General features: G+C 37.2%; 1 protein-coding gene across 13 annotated transcripts in view; it reads right to left on the reverse strand.

Moving 5' to 3' along the window:
• Positions 1-14007, reverse strand: part of SIPA1L2 (signal induced proliferation associated 1 like 2) — a 238396-nt gene that overhangs the window by 74461 nt on the left and 149928 nt on the right. For all 13 annotated transcript variants that reach the window (XM_073338090.1, XM_073338089.1, XM_073338096.1 and 10 more), the window contains 3 exons: positions 12333-12490; positions 9933-10509; positions 3394-3668 (listed from right to left, as the gene is read on the reverse strand). In XM_073338090.1, the coding sequence (XP_073194191.1) occupies positions 3394-3668; positions 9933-10509; positions 12333-12490 (1010 nt within the window). The remainder of the gene's footprint in view (positions 1-3393; positions 3669-9932; positions 10510-12332; positions 12491-14007) is intronic.

The raw sequence follows: 14007 nt of genomic DNA on the forward strand, positions 1-14007 counted from the left end.
GCTATATCCTCATTTGAGCTGGGAGGTGAGATTCCCAGCTTATGCAGACATACCCACTATAGCTCTGCTAGAGCCAGCATCTAAAATTAGTGTGGCTGGGGTAGCAATGGCTCAGGCTAGCTACACAGCTCAGGCTAGCTCACCAAGTAACATACGCAGGTCCCCTGAGTATGCAAGTACTCTGGTGGCTAGTCCAACCCGCTGCCTATGCTACCCCAGCCATGCTGCTATTTTTAGCACACTGGCTGGGGAAGAGCTAGCATGGGTATGTCTACATGAGCTGGGAATCACACCTTACAATTCAAATGCAGACATACATCAGTGGGGTCAACCAAAAGGGAGGTTAAGCAAGCATGCTGCATTTCTCTAATTTAAAATGCTCATTCATTGGCCAAAGGGCTTTTTCACATCCACAGTCTCCCAAAAAGCATTAATTCTCAGAAAAGGCTTTGCCTTGGGCTACATGTATGCCTGAGACAATGCTGGCCCATAGCAGTTATTTGATTTACCACCAGAAGCTATTGTTGTGCTTGAGGCAGTGGGTATCCCACAAGAAACAAAAGGAAATGAGGATGGAAGCCCATATTGTATCCCTGAAATTAGCACACTCATGCGTCCTTGAGAAAAATCCTTGGGGAAAGCATCCTGCTCATTTCTGCTTATTCTAAGAGAAATTAGGAAAAACTGGATAAAGTTGTTTTTTAAAGAAAACAAACAAAAAAAGCTGCCCTGAATAGTCCTACTTTTTTTCCCAAGGAGCCTGGAAGAGAAGAGGAGGAGACATGGCCTAAGTGCCTACAGATAGACAAAACTAAAGAATTTCATTTGTTGCCTGCCAAGTGGGGGAGGGAGTAGAAAGAGCAAGATGTGTGGGGGCATAGCAAACTGATTGTATATTATTTCTATGAACATTTACAATAAACCTTCATCTATGCTCCCTGCTGCAAGGAGTAGCCTACCTTGGAACTCTAGCACAGGGAGCATTTCACTAGGGATTTGCCACTGGAGGTTGTCTCCAGGTTTCCACCCAAAGGAGGATTCCTGAAAATCATCCAAAACATGGGCATGTAAACGCCCTTGGTCTGCAGCCAGATCCTTACGATCACACCGTATTAGACAACGCTTAAGGGAGTTAATAAGCTGAGTGCCCTTAAACTGTTGCATTTAAAAAGTATCATCTAGCAAATTGGGAAGGCATCTAAACTGCTGGCTGTAGGAAGAATTGCTCAACACTGTTTGTGTTTCTTTCCCCCACCTCATCTGTCCATTCTGTTTCAATTATCAATTTTGGGAAAGGGTGGGTTCTCAGCAATTTCTGAACATCAGGCCCCTTTCAGGTATCTCAAATTGCTCCCCAAATCACTAGTCACAATTTGGAAAATCTTGGGACTTTCATTTTAGTGGGATCAGAACTGGGCCCAATGAAGAGGGGGTGGGAGGAGGGATAGCTCAGTGGTTTGAGCATTGGCCTGCTAAATCCAGGGTTGTGAGTTCAATCCTTGAGGGGGCCATTTAGGGACCTGGGGCAAAAATTGGGGATTGGTCCTGCTTTGAGCAGGGGGTTGGACTAGATGACCTCCTGAGGTCCCTTCCAACCCTGATATTCTATGATTCTATGAACAGAAAAGGCAGGAGGGAAGATTCCCATTTCTTTTGTAACTTTATTTTTGATTACATGGCTTTTTATTTTAATAAAGCATTGGTGCTACACACATTTTACAGCTGGACTGTAAATTTAAAAGTAAACTTCAATTTATTTTTAAGTAGTGATTGGTTTACCCAGTTCTGAAAGATGAGAAGAATCTATATTTTGGTTCCCCCAGAGATGCTTTGAAGTTTTCTTTCCAGTTCAGTGGCACGCAGCTAGAACTTTAACTTACAGATAGAGCAGGTGCCATGCATCTCTTAGTGTATTATACTGAATTTTGACTTCATAATTTTAAATGTAAAATGTACCACATATGTAAAAACTGCTCATAAACAATACATAATTCTACCAAGCACTATAAAATATACATTTTATCTTAAATATAATGGATCAGCTCATTAGGCTCATACTTTGTAAACAGCTTGGGAATGTGCACTACACAAGACAGTGAAAATTCATATTCAGAAGCAGATGGAGAGAAAAGCTGAGCTAAGCAGAGAGAGACTTAATTGCAAATTATATGCAAGTAGTGAGAACAGAGGTGTGTGTTTCTCTCTCTCTCTCTCACACACACACACACACACACACACTCCCCTCCCCCCCAAAAGAAAGGAACACCCAAAACTTGGAGGTGCAGGTTATGGCAGGGAAGAGAACTTTTTGTGTCATTCATCCAGCCAGTTTGGAGAACAAACACACCAGCATTCATGCATAGCTTGCCAACAACTCCACCCTGTTGTACATGATGTAAAATTTTATGGCTGATTTTCATGCCAAGAGCAGCATCCCTATTTTTTTCCTTTGTTAAATTAAAAGAATATCAACAGAAGATTTAAGGAGACAAGCAAGTAATTCAATTTACTGAAGCACACTTCTAATTCAGACTAATTAACCAAACTCACGGTGCATAGGTAAAGGATGAGTGAAATAAGATTGGATTTCTGTGAAATTTGGAATCAGAGTTGTCAGCTGATGTACTTTTACTCAAATGGTGGCAGCAAGGCAAAAATCTTCTGGCCATGAACAGCACCTTAATCAAGAAAGGCACTGGCAGGCACTGCACCCCACCCACAGAAAGAATGATACAGTCATCTTTTATTATGCTCTTTTCCCAAGCATGACCCATTTATTTCATGTTAAAGCAAGATTTTAGTTTTAGCTAATGATTTGACTGATATGATTCAACAGTTAATGTGAATGACTTAGAGCAGATATTTACAGAGAATGGGAAAGAACCTGTAGCATGATCCCATAGCTATCTCGCATCCAAGGTTTCTCTGTTTTTGAAAATCACAGGTTAAAATAAAGGTCTCCTATCTCAATAGTAAGAAGTCAAAGAAACCTCAAAGAAAATAAGAGTATATTTTTCAGGCAACAATTCCCAGTTTGCAAAACTAATATTAAAATATAATAAAACTGTCTCCTGTGGAAGAGAAAAGTCACAACCAATTTTTAAAATACTTCAGTCATGCTGCACTTTAGTTTACTTCTTATCCTCTCAAGCCTTATAAGTCAATTTCCCAATAAATTGCTTACAGGATCACATTTTATCTTTTATTACAAGGTAATAGCTCCTTTTTTTCTGAATTGCTTTAACGGCTACAATCCCATTATTACCAAACAGGAGACACAATATCCATTTCCTAAGGGCTTTTACCAAAGACAGCACTTGTTAAAAAGCCAAATAATAAGCACGAGTAAAGAAAAGAGTTGGAAATGTCACATTAAGGACTGTTGCTTGTTACCTTCTAGGTGATCCATCCTCATGTGGCTGAATAATCACCACCTTTACTGTCACCGATGTGCGTAAAAGGTCAATCATTTGTTCATGAGTCAAGGTTGCCACAGCCACTTTACAGATCTCAACTAGACGGCTCCCTTGCCTTAGGCCTGCCTTCCATGCAAAACCAAATGGCTCCACATCTGCTACTATTCCTTCGAAGTTAACGTGGAATCCAAGCTGGCCCAACCCATTCCTCCGCAGGGTCATTTCCGTTGTTTCGCATCCTCTGGTGACTATCTAAAGGAGTATCAGATTGTTATGCTACTGTCTTTGTAGACTCATTTCTTTGGAAACATGAAAGGATCTATTTTCTGACACGATAAAGCTATGTTTGGTTTCATGTACAATACCCTTAACATACTAATAGGTGACTAACAATCATTTTGTCATTTAAGGTTGACTATAGGTTTCTGCATAGAGCAAAATCCATGAAGACCTTCAGAGTCCTAAAATTTGAACAACCAGCTGTCCTGCGTCAAATTCTTATTTCTTTCCAATGCAAAGACATTTATATCTTACTGAATATTTAGCAGCTGTCTTAGTTTCAAAACACAAGGCAAGCAAAATGCAAACCTGTCAATTACTTCATTCTTTGTTGGCTGATTGACTGCAGGTGTGTAGTGGGTTTTTTCTTCAGGAAAATAATAACCTTGAAATTTAAGATGAGTCAAATCAAGTGAAATTTTTCAGTTCCAACAGACTCCCATCCCCCAACACTAAGTAACAAAACAAGATAATGTATTTCTTTTGCTCCAGCAATCAGATTCTGATCTATGACATCCATGCCATTGCCATCTCCAGATGTAGGCTTTGCTACAAATAGGAGAAGACTGATTATTTCATGGGAACTGAGAGACAGAGAACTGAGATCATTCATACTTAATTGGAAGTTATTCTGGCATTACATGGAATAATCCAATAAACTGAAATTTTAGCATTTACTAAAGGGATTTCTTTTTTCATACTACATAAAATTGAACAGTTTCACAAATGGTGAAGCAATCCAGGGACAATTCAGTAGTTTTTGCAATACATTAGTGCACTAATCTTTCACCTCTGGAGATTGAAGGTCAAATTCTGGTTTAGGTCATAACATAGGGTACAGCACTGGAAGGGACCTCCTGGGTCATCAAGTCCTGTCCCCTACTATCACAAGCAACCCAGTCAGAGTCCAATTCATAAATTTATTAAGCTCCATTTTTAAAATTCCGTTGTTTGCCCCAACTTCTCCTATTGGAAGGCTGTTCCAAAACCTTACTTTTCCGATGGTTAGAAACCTTCTAAACTCCGATCATCTTCTAGTTTCTAGTCATAAGTTAAAATTAGTTTCTTTTGTTCGTGTCACAAAATCAACATATATTTTGGGCACAGTTGTTACTCTGCTTAAGGGAGGGCCAAGACTGGATCACTATGAAATATGACAGTCCAGGATAACTGTATTTGAAACAGGGCTAAAGCTGGGACAGAGATCACGTGATTTGCCCAGGGTTACACAGTAAGCGAGTGACAGAGCCAGGGAAGGAAGCCAGTAATTCCAGCTCCTACTCCTCTCTCTCTAACCACCAAATGACTGATTGGAAAAGCTTTGAGGAGCTTTGCATAACTTATGCCTGCACTGTAACTAGCTCAAAGCCATGACTGTTACCTTCTTACAAAGTTTTAAAGATGCTAGCCATATTGTTTTTACAAACTGCTGTCAGTAAAACAGTAAGTTCTACAATGCAGTTGGAAGGCTAAAAGTGGCATTCAACACCTTAGAGTAGGACATATTTTTAAAAATTCTTATGTCATCCATTTATCCTTAGAGGGCTAGCCCCCACTCCAGTGCAACATCCCAGCATGCTCTGCTTACATACTCATGGCATAAGCATGGGAGGCCCACTGGAGAACTGAGAAGATATTCAGAATAGTAAAATGTGCCTCTTTTCCTTTAGGAACCGCAATACAAACTTTTGCCCAAATTTCCTGTCTCAATGTGACAACCAACATGTACTATGCTATTAATATTGCATCAAACAGGTAAGCTTGTTGGAGAATGAAGCCACATGTGTGTGTGTTCAGGTATCTACTTCATATTGTCCAGTTTTACAGATTTAAAAATATTTTATATTTGAAATATCAAACGTTGAATGCTGAAAAACCACAAAACAGTACTAACAGTAAAAACGGCATTGTTCTCAACTCTCCATAAGCTAGTAATGCCAGCCTCCATCTCCCATTTGATATATTTTCAAACAAGCACCTTTGGGCTCTCTCATATGCTGCCCCTTCATGTTTGGGAGGAGCTCTCTGTAAACATCCACAAAGCTACTTCATTATTCTGCTTCAAATCCCTTCTTAACACCCTCCTTTGGCAGGATACCTATGAGAAAAACTTGCCTGGGACCACTGCCCAGTACTATCATTTCCTGGTACTCCTCCATTTATCTGTAACCATATGGTGTTTTACGTTATACTTTGATTTTAAGCTCCTTTTTGTTCGGTATCTGTACGGTCCTAGCATAGTTGACTTCTGCTCCATGACTAGGGCTGGTAGGCACTGTGGTACTACAAATAATAAAAAACTTATTAGCCTTCTGGACTCACTGCAAAGCCTACTATTTCCCAAGGCTTTTGGCAAGGGAGGAAAATGATAGATTGGAAGGGGTTTACTAGATGGTGGATATTTATCTATTCATAGAAGTCCAATAAATTAGTTATAAAATGTGACATGATGGACAGACACCTTATGCTTCAATCATATAGTGAACTCCACATAGATGGACTCCTAACTTCAGCAGCGCTCTCTAATCAGGTAAGGGGGTCTGATCCTCCATTAAGATCTGTGCAGACAGTCTCATGTTATGCAGATGTGTGTAATGGTTACCTTTAAATAGCATGAGCCCCTATTGAGATTTTTATAAATCAAATAACTAGCTAAAGGCAAAGGGTGTCTGGGTGTTTAGAACATTCTTCATTAAAAGCTAACATTTATCATCTGTGTGAAGGTTTCAGGGGTAGAGGAGTCCAGTATTCCAAAATTCAGCTTTTAAATTAACTTTTAAAGAGAAATATTCATACAGTTAAAAAAAGGGGAGGAAGAGGCGAGAAAGAAAAGGGAGCTTTTAAAAACAAAAAGGTTACTCAACACAGTGACTAATCCTTCACAAAGAGCATCGAATTTGAGAGGTCTGGGATGAAAGAGAGAGGAAGAGCACAAATTCAATAGAACATCAACACAAAGTATTCGAGAGTTATTCAATGTACCTTGCTGATAACTGTTTCTAAGGACTTGTGTATGCTGTCCTGCAGTTTGGAAAACAGGGTGTGAATAGCAGGGTGCACCAAAGTGATGCACTGTGACTCCCTAACGTGGATGCTGCGGTCCATAGGCGCTGACTTTTGTTTTTGCCGGTGGGTGCTTTTGAAGAGGTGGGTGTGGTTACGGGGGAGAGGTTCTGCCAGTTTTGGGGGGAGGCTATTTTCAGCATATTTATACACTTCTTTCATATTCTAGTTATTGAATGTGTGTCTATTATTGGTATCTTTACTATTTTAATAATTATTAAATTTTTATGAACTACATAATTATATTATCATGAATTACAGTATATTAAAATCATTGCAATTACTTACAAGCTGTCTTTACTAACATCCCAGTTTAAAGAGATAACATCTCACTGCTTTCTGGATAACCGTTAGCAATCTTATTTACCTCTAGTTTCTTGGTATGGTCTTGATGCACGTTAAGGACAGCCACATTATTCAGTTGCATCTGTCCCATTGATGACGGGAGATCATTGTTAAGTCTTCTGAATGATCATTCCTCAGTTCAGGGTGATATAGGTACAGTGAGAAGGATTCTTATAAATTTGCAGTACTCTGGAAGCATAGTACTTCCAAAGTACTGCAAATGACTTCAAGATCTCTTTCTTGATGGTACCAGCTAATGAAGACCCCATCATTTTGTATGTACAGTTGGGATTATATTTTGCCATGTGCTTTACTTTGCATTTAACACTGAATTTCATCTGCCATTTTTGTTGCCGTCACCCAGTTTTGTGAGATCCCTTTGTAACATTTTGCAGTCAACTTTGGACTTAACTATTTTGAGTAAATTTGTATCATCTGTAAATTTTGCCATCTCACTCTTTATCCCTTTTCCCATATCACTTATGAACATATTGAACAGCTCTGGTTCCAATACAGAAACCTGGGGACATCACTATTTACTTCTTTCCATTCTGAAAATGGACCATTTATTCCTACCCTTTGTTTCCTACCTTTTAACTGGAGGCCCTGGCAATGCTTTCAAGATCTAATGATCCTTAATTTAATTTAATGACAAGCCTTCTGTTATCTTAATCACCCTGCTTCCGTTTAAAACAAACTCCTTGTCCCAAGGGCAGAAACTGTTAGCAGCACAGAACTCACATTCCACACTCAAGCTCCCTCTGGGGCAAGGGCGTGCTCTATGAGCAGACCTCAAGTACAAAACTATGGCTCCTTGGTGCTGAGCACCCTGTATTTTTTTCCCCATGGGTGCTTGAGCCCTGGAGCACCCACAGAGTCTGCGCCTATGCTGTGGTTGCAAACTAAAAGCTCCTAGTTCACATCAATGTCACCCTCTTCAAAGGTTTAGTTTGAGCCCACAGAGTCCACACAGGGGAGTTCCAGCACAACACATTGCTATGAACTGCTATTCACACCCCTGAACGCTGCATTGTGGGGTAGTGTAGACAGATCCTAAGTTGCTAACTCTGAGGCGTCAGGCCAATAGATTTATTTAGCTAAGAATATGGTTATTGCCTCAAAAAAGGAGCAGTCTCAAGTTAAATTTAAATAATGTTGTACTGTAACAGATGGTTAGATTTGAGTGAAATACAAGGCCATTCAAATCAAACTGAATGAAGTCTGTTGTAATGATTAATGTCTCCAAAGACATAGTTTTTACAGATAACCACATCAACTAATGCTATAAAAAAAACTAAATGTTTTTATACATCATATATAATGAAGATCTGTCGGCAGAGATTCAGTAGAAACTTTACCAGTTTGCCCAACCTGCTATAATTTCATGTATGTTTTAAGATTCAAGAAGTGATAAATGAAGGCAATGCGGCTTACTAGAATGGGACTACAAAAACACATAGGTTCTATTCCCAGCTCTGCCCCTCGCCTGTTGGGTAACCATGGGCTAGTCATTTCCCCTCTGTTCCTCAATTTCCTTATCTGTAAAATGGGGATAATGATACTGCTCTCCTTTGTAAAGTGCTTTGTGACCTACTGAGGAAATGCACTATGTAAGAGCTAGGTAGTATTATTAAAATAACACTAAACAATTTGTGTTACAATATGTAGTGATGAGATAAAAAACTAATATTCATTAACCTTATTTTCAGCACAATGCTGAGGCAATTTATAACTGTCCAATTAGTGATCATTTTACAATAGTAACATGATAATTAGAGAACATTTTTTCTAAATTTCAGAAGGAAAATATTTGTATATGGAAAATGACAATATCTGAAGAATTTAACAATGAGGTAAATACAATGCAAGTGACAATAATATGAACTTACAAATATTAACCTGTACTGGAAGAAAGACTCCATCACACATGGTAGGTATTAATCACGGGCCTGTGTAGCACTAAGCATCCTCAACAGTCTTGAAAGTTTAGGGTATCACAACACCTTGCAGCATCAGGCCTTTGTTTTACACATCAGTTTAATCCTGGCCACTTCATAGCTTGTACGTCAGCTCTACTAATCTCCAAAAAATTAGGTCTAGTGATTGTTTTCCAGTAGAAGCCTCAATTCAATATAAAAAAGGCTTATGCCACTAACCTCATTTAATTTAAGGGGTAAGGTCAAAGTCAAACTATAACGAAAACAGTGATACCTCAATGTTTTATACCCTGCAGCCTGTATTAGTACACATTTGTAATAGCTGTAAGTCAAATAATTTAAGATGTTGAGCACACAGAATGCCTGAACTCCACCTGTCTTGACTGAGATTGCATCAGCTCTGATAATCAGTGTTAACTGATTTAACTGCCTTCATTTTCTTCCAGCTCATCCATGCAAAATAAGCAGTATATTCCATGCTTTATTTAGAGGGTTTTCACTGTTTAGATATAAAATACATTCAAAAGGGTATTCTTTATTTTTATTTTTTTAATTAAGATATTTTTATTGAGGGGTGTACTCTGACCTCTAGACCACAGGGCTGGGAACCAAAAATTCAAGTTTTAATCCTGGCTTTAAAACTAAAACCCTATGTAGCCTTGGACAAGCCAATTTAATTAACTGCATCAAATTAGTCACCTATAAAAGCAGGATGATAATATACATCTATTCCACATGGTGTTATGAGGAATAATGTTTGTAAAACTCCTTGAAGTTGGAAAGTGCAATATAAGTTTAAATATAGGAAAATTTGAGTTCTTTCCCAAAGAATGATACACATGAATAATTCTGAATAAAAGCTTTGGTAGATCAATTTAAAAATTTCACTTACTTCTAGTCTTTGAACAACGTCTCTGATGTCATCAGAACAATTATCAAATGCAGACAGAAGAATACATTCTCCTCTTTCATAAAAGATTTTGATACTCATTAATCCTGATGTCCATCCAATAACATCTCTGCAGGAGCAGTTAAACACAACGTTTTTGGACTCCTTTTCAATCAACATAATAAATTCATTGGAAACTCCAAGGAGACATTCAATGTCTGCAGACTGGCCAAAGTCCCGTGCTATCACATTCCACATAATTGCTCCAACACTAAATAAATGAGCATCCTTTCTTGGTTTCACTTTCTCCTTTTTCTTTGCACCTAGAGTAATAAAACTGAACTTCACTGAAGTATCCACTGTAGCTGTAGTAACAAAATTTTCTGCCAGATCTTTCAAGTATTCTTGTCGTGTCCTGGTGGCCATGGCTCGAAATTTTTCTGACTTGTGTGCTGCATTTTCAGCATTAATAACTTTGGCTAAAAGGAAGTCCCTAAAGACTGCTGATTTTGGGAAAGTTACTCCTTTGGGGATTGGTGGACCAAATGGAGGTACATCTTTTGATCTTGAAACTCCAACACTAGAAATAAAAAAGAACAAAATGGTTAACTGCATCAGCAAAAGCTCATTACAGGACTATGAACTATATAACCCATCAACACAGGTGAGTTTCAATGTAAAATTTGAGACAGATGAAATTTTAGAAATTAGGAAGCTGTGTATCTGAAACATACAGGAAACCTATTATATTGGCACACATCTAAAGATCAAATAAAATGGGTATAAACAAAATTGACTGGACAATCTTATAAAAACAAAACCATTTATGATTTTAATTATATGAATTAATAAAGTCACAAAGTCCAGGATTTAGCAAGCTGCAGCATTTCAAGAAGGCCTGTTTATAAAGTGTCTGTTTCTTCTTCCTTTCAATGGGATAAATACAAAATGCATCCTACGGGTATTGTTATTGAGGAGGATCCTTAATTTGAAGGAGCTTTAAAGTTGAATTTTCTTAAGGCAAATATGTCTTATTTATTTTTCCACTCAGTTGCTCCATCTCTGACAAACTGAACCAACTTCTTTCTGAGGGCAAAATTCTCCCCCACCCCCAAGCCCCTACTACACCCATATCATTCCATTGACTTTGATAAGGTACTACAGATACAATTGATACAGATACAACCCCTGCCCTAACTGTGGAACTAGAAGAAACAGATTGCCTTAGAAACTATACACATTACCTCTTCTATCACAGTAAGAATACATATGTGCAGGACCTAGACCAATATTGACATTAACTTTATTTAAAATTTCTCAGAGCTAAAACAAAACTAAGAAGAGTAACCAGGTTGTCATTAGCCGATAAGACTCTCAACTTTGAAAATACACAAAATGTAATACTTAAGATATATTTGACAGCAGTACATCATCAGCATTTCAAAAAGGTTCATTTAGTAGGTCATGATCATTAGCGGTTTACGTTCAGAGAGTTTTTTTTTTTTTTAATCTACTTCACAGCAATGCCTTAAAATGAAAGAATATCTAATCTGACTGTTTTCAGTCCTCAGCCAGCTCAGAAGCTGAAAGAAAGAGAAAATGACCAGTGCCAGGCACATGTCTATGATGGGAGTACTCATGGGTTTTTTTGTTTTTGTTTTTTGATGGGAGGGGGATTCCCTAGCCCAAGTGATGGAATTTTAAGACACTTGAAACTCTCATTTTAGAGTGTGACAGTGAGATTTTGGGGAGATATTTTGAAACAAAAAAGGTTTTCATTAACATGTAAGTCACAGGCAAAACTGACATTTATCTGAAAGGATCTCAAAGTACCCTGCAAACTATATAAAGGGACCACTTAAACAAACCATGATTGAAATACTGTCAAGTTTGGGATCACATTCTGTAGATATTCAGCTAAATACATTGCCAGTGATTTATATTTGTATTAATAATCTTCTAAAATGACTTCGCTCTACCCTAAAAAGAAAGATAATAAAAAACTAAAATTATTTCCATTGCTATAGCTTCAAGTCTTATTTTTAAAACCCGACTGCCCTTTATATGCCCACAAATAAGCTAAACAAATATCTACACATTTTCAATTGTGCCTAAAAAACTGTACCTACAATTACATATGGACACAACCAAAGCTCTCTAAACTTAAACCACTAATGATAATGATCTACTACATGAACCCTTCTGAAATGCTAACTGCTGTGTACTGCTGTCAAATATCTTAAGTTTTACATTCTATGTGTCTTTAAAAATGAAACCCTAAAACAGAAGAGAAATGTAGAAAACACACAGACACAACTTCTTTGGGAAATACAAGATTGCTAGAAAAAGATGCTTTATTAGAATCAAAATAGCAAACATAAAAAATAATAAGTATCTACTCACCTATAGCATACATTTTCAGTGCAAGGATTATGCACTTTGACGATGACAAACACATGTTGAAAGTGAGAACGGATATTTTTTGGAGTAAAAGGAAGTGCTCCAGGCTCTTGGAAGACAATGGTAACAATATCATTTCCTATGTGCCTTTTCCTTAGAAGCTACATAAAAGAAATACAATTTTAAAAACAGTTAGTTAAGAAATAATACTTTTTCTTCACATTGGCAAAAACAATGGACAGTTTAATTTTAAAAAGGAAAGAGTCACTTCAGAAAGTGGAGACACTCTTATAAGGCAGTATTATCTATCTACGTGGAGCTGCATGAAACTGGGACGAATGGGAAAGAGGTCTGGGAAAAAAACTGGGCTAAGCTCATAAGTTTATCAGCCTTTCTTTCTGAGTGGATTCCTCTTTTCCTGTGCCAGCCAGTTTTCATCTCCCCTATATTAGCATATTTGTGTAGTAATATGAAATGTGCATAACGTCATCTGACATTTATCACTGTCTAACATTTGTACGTGGTCTGTCCTTTTCTACAGTAAAAGACCTGTGTTCATATCCAAAACACAAGATTGTTTATCTCTTCTTAGGAGACCTTTCTTTTCCCAAATTGTATTTAAACTGAATATTAGATTATGACCCTGAACATTTTTAAAAAAATAGTTTCCTACTAAACTCTCAGCACAAATTCTAGCTATCTTCAGTTTAGCAATGCAGCAGTGGAAACAACTACGAATGTACCAGAGATTCAAATTTACTGATAAAAACCTTATTATAGTAAGTAATTCTTTGTTGTCAATTTATTTATGATAGGGATATATTTTATGATTAATTTTACAGGTAATATCTTGTTTGTTACAGGTAGAAAATCTTCTCAAAAACGATTTTGTTAGCCTTTTGTAGATACAAAATGAAATTATGGATATTATTGTAAGAGTTGTACATCTCTAACTTAATTTTTTTAAAGAGAACTTTCTTTTTAAAGAGCTGCTGATGCTGTTATGTAGATAGTGCTAGAACAGCACACGCTGTAGGGTACAGATGTATTATCGGCCAGAAGTCTGCAGAGCTTGCATTGTGGACTAGTGACTCAGATTCTTAAGGCTGCACTAACACTAAAGAGGCAAAATACAACTGAAAACTGTAAGAAAACAAATGTAATCAACATCTACATGATATAGGGCAATGATAGGGTTATTTATCAAGTGTTTAGAATGAAATTATTTTGCTGTTTAGAATAATTACTTTTCTTGGTTAGTTATGTGACAAGCCAATATTGCAACTAACACATAAAATAGGCAAAGTTATCTTAATTGTTTACGTATAAATGCCTGTTTATGACTTTCATTGTGCCTCTCAATATGTAGGGCCAGAATCATACAACATGAAATATAACAAGAATGGCTGGAAATGCAATTCTGAAGCACTAACAAAAATATGCTACTTCAAATGCACTAAAAACATCAGTAGCGATGTAAAGAAAAAAAGATTAACCAATGAGCACTTAGAAAGATTTGCCAATTGCTAATTTTTGTTCTAATAAATATAATTTCTTATTTATTAAATGGTAAAGCCACAATAAATGGCTGTTAAGGCAACTCTAAGATGTACATTTACTGCACACAGATTATTTTTGAAATGCATAATAAAGTATTTGATATTGTGTTAGATTTAAT

The sequence above is a fragment of the Lepidochelys kempii genome, chromosome 3, assembly GCF_965140265.1.
Source record: "Lepidochelys kempii isolate rLepKem1 chromosome 3, rLepKem1.hap2, whole genome shotgun sequence".
Classification (NCBI taxonomy): domain Eukaryota; kingdom Metazoa; phylum Chordata; order Testudines; family Cheloniidae; genus Lepidochelys; species Lepidochelys kempii.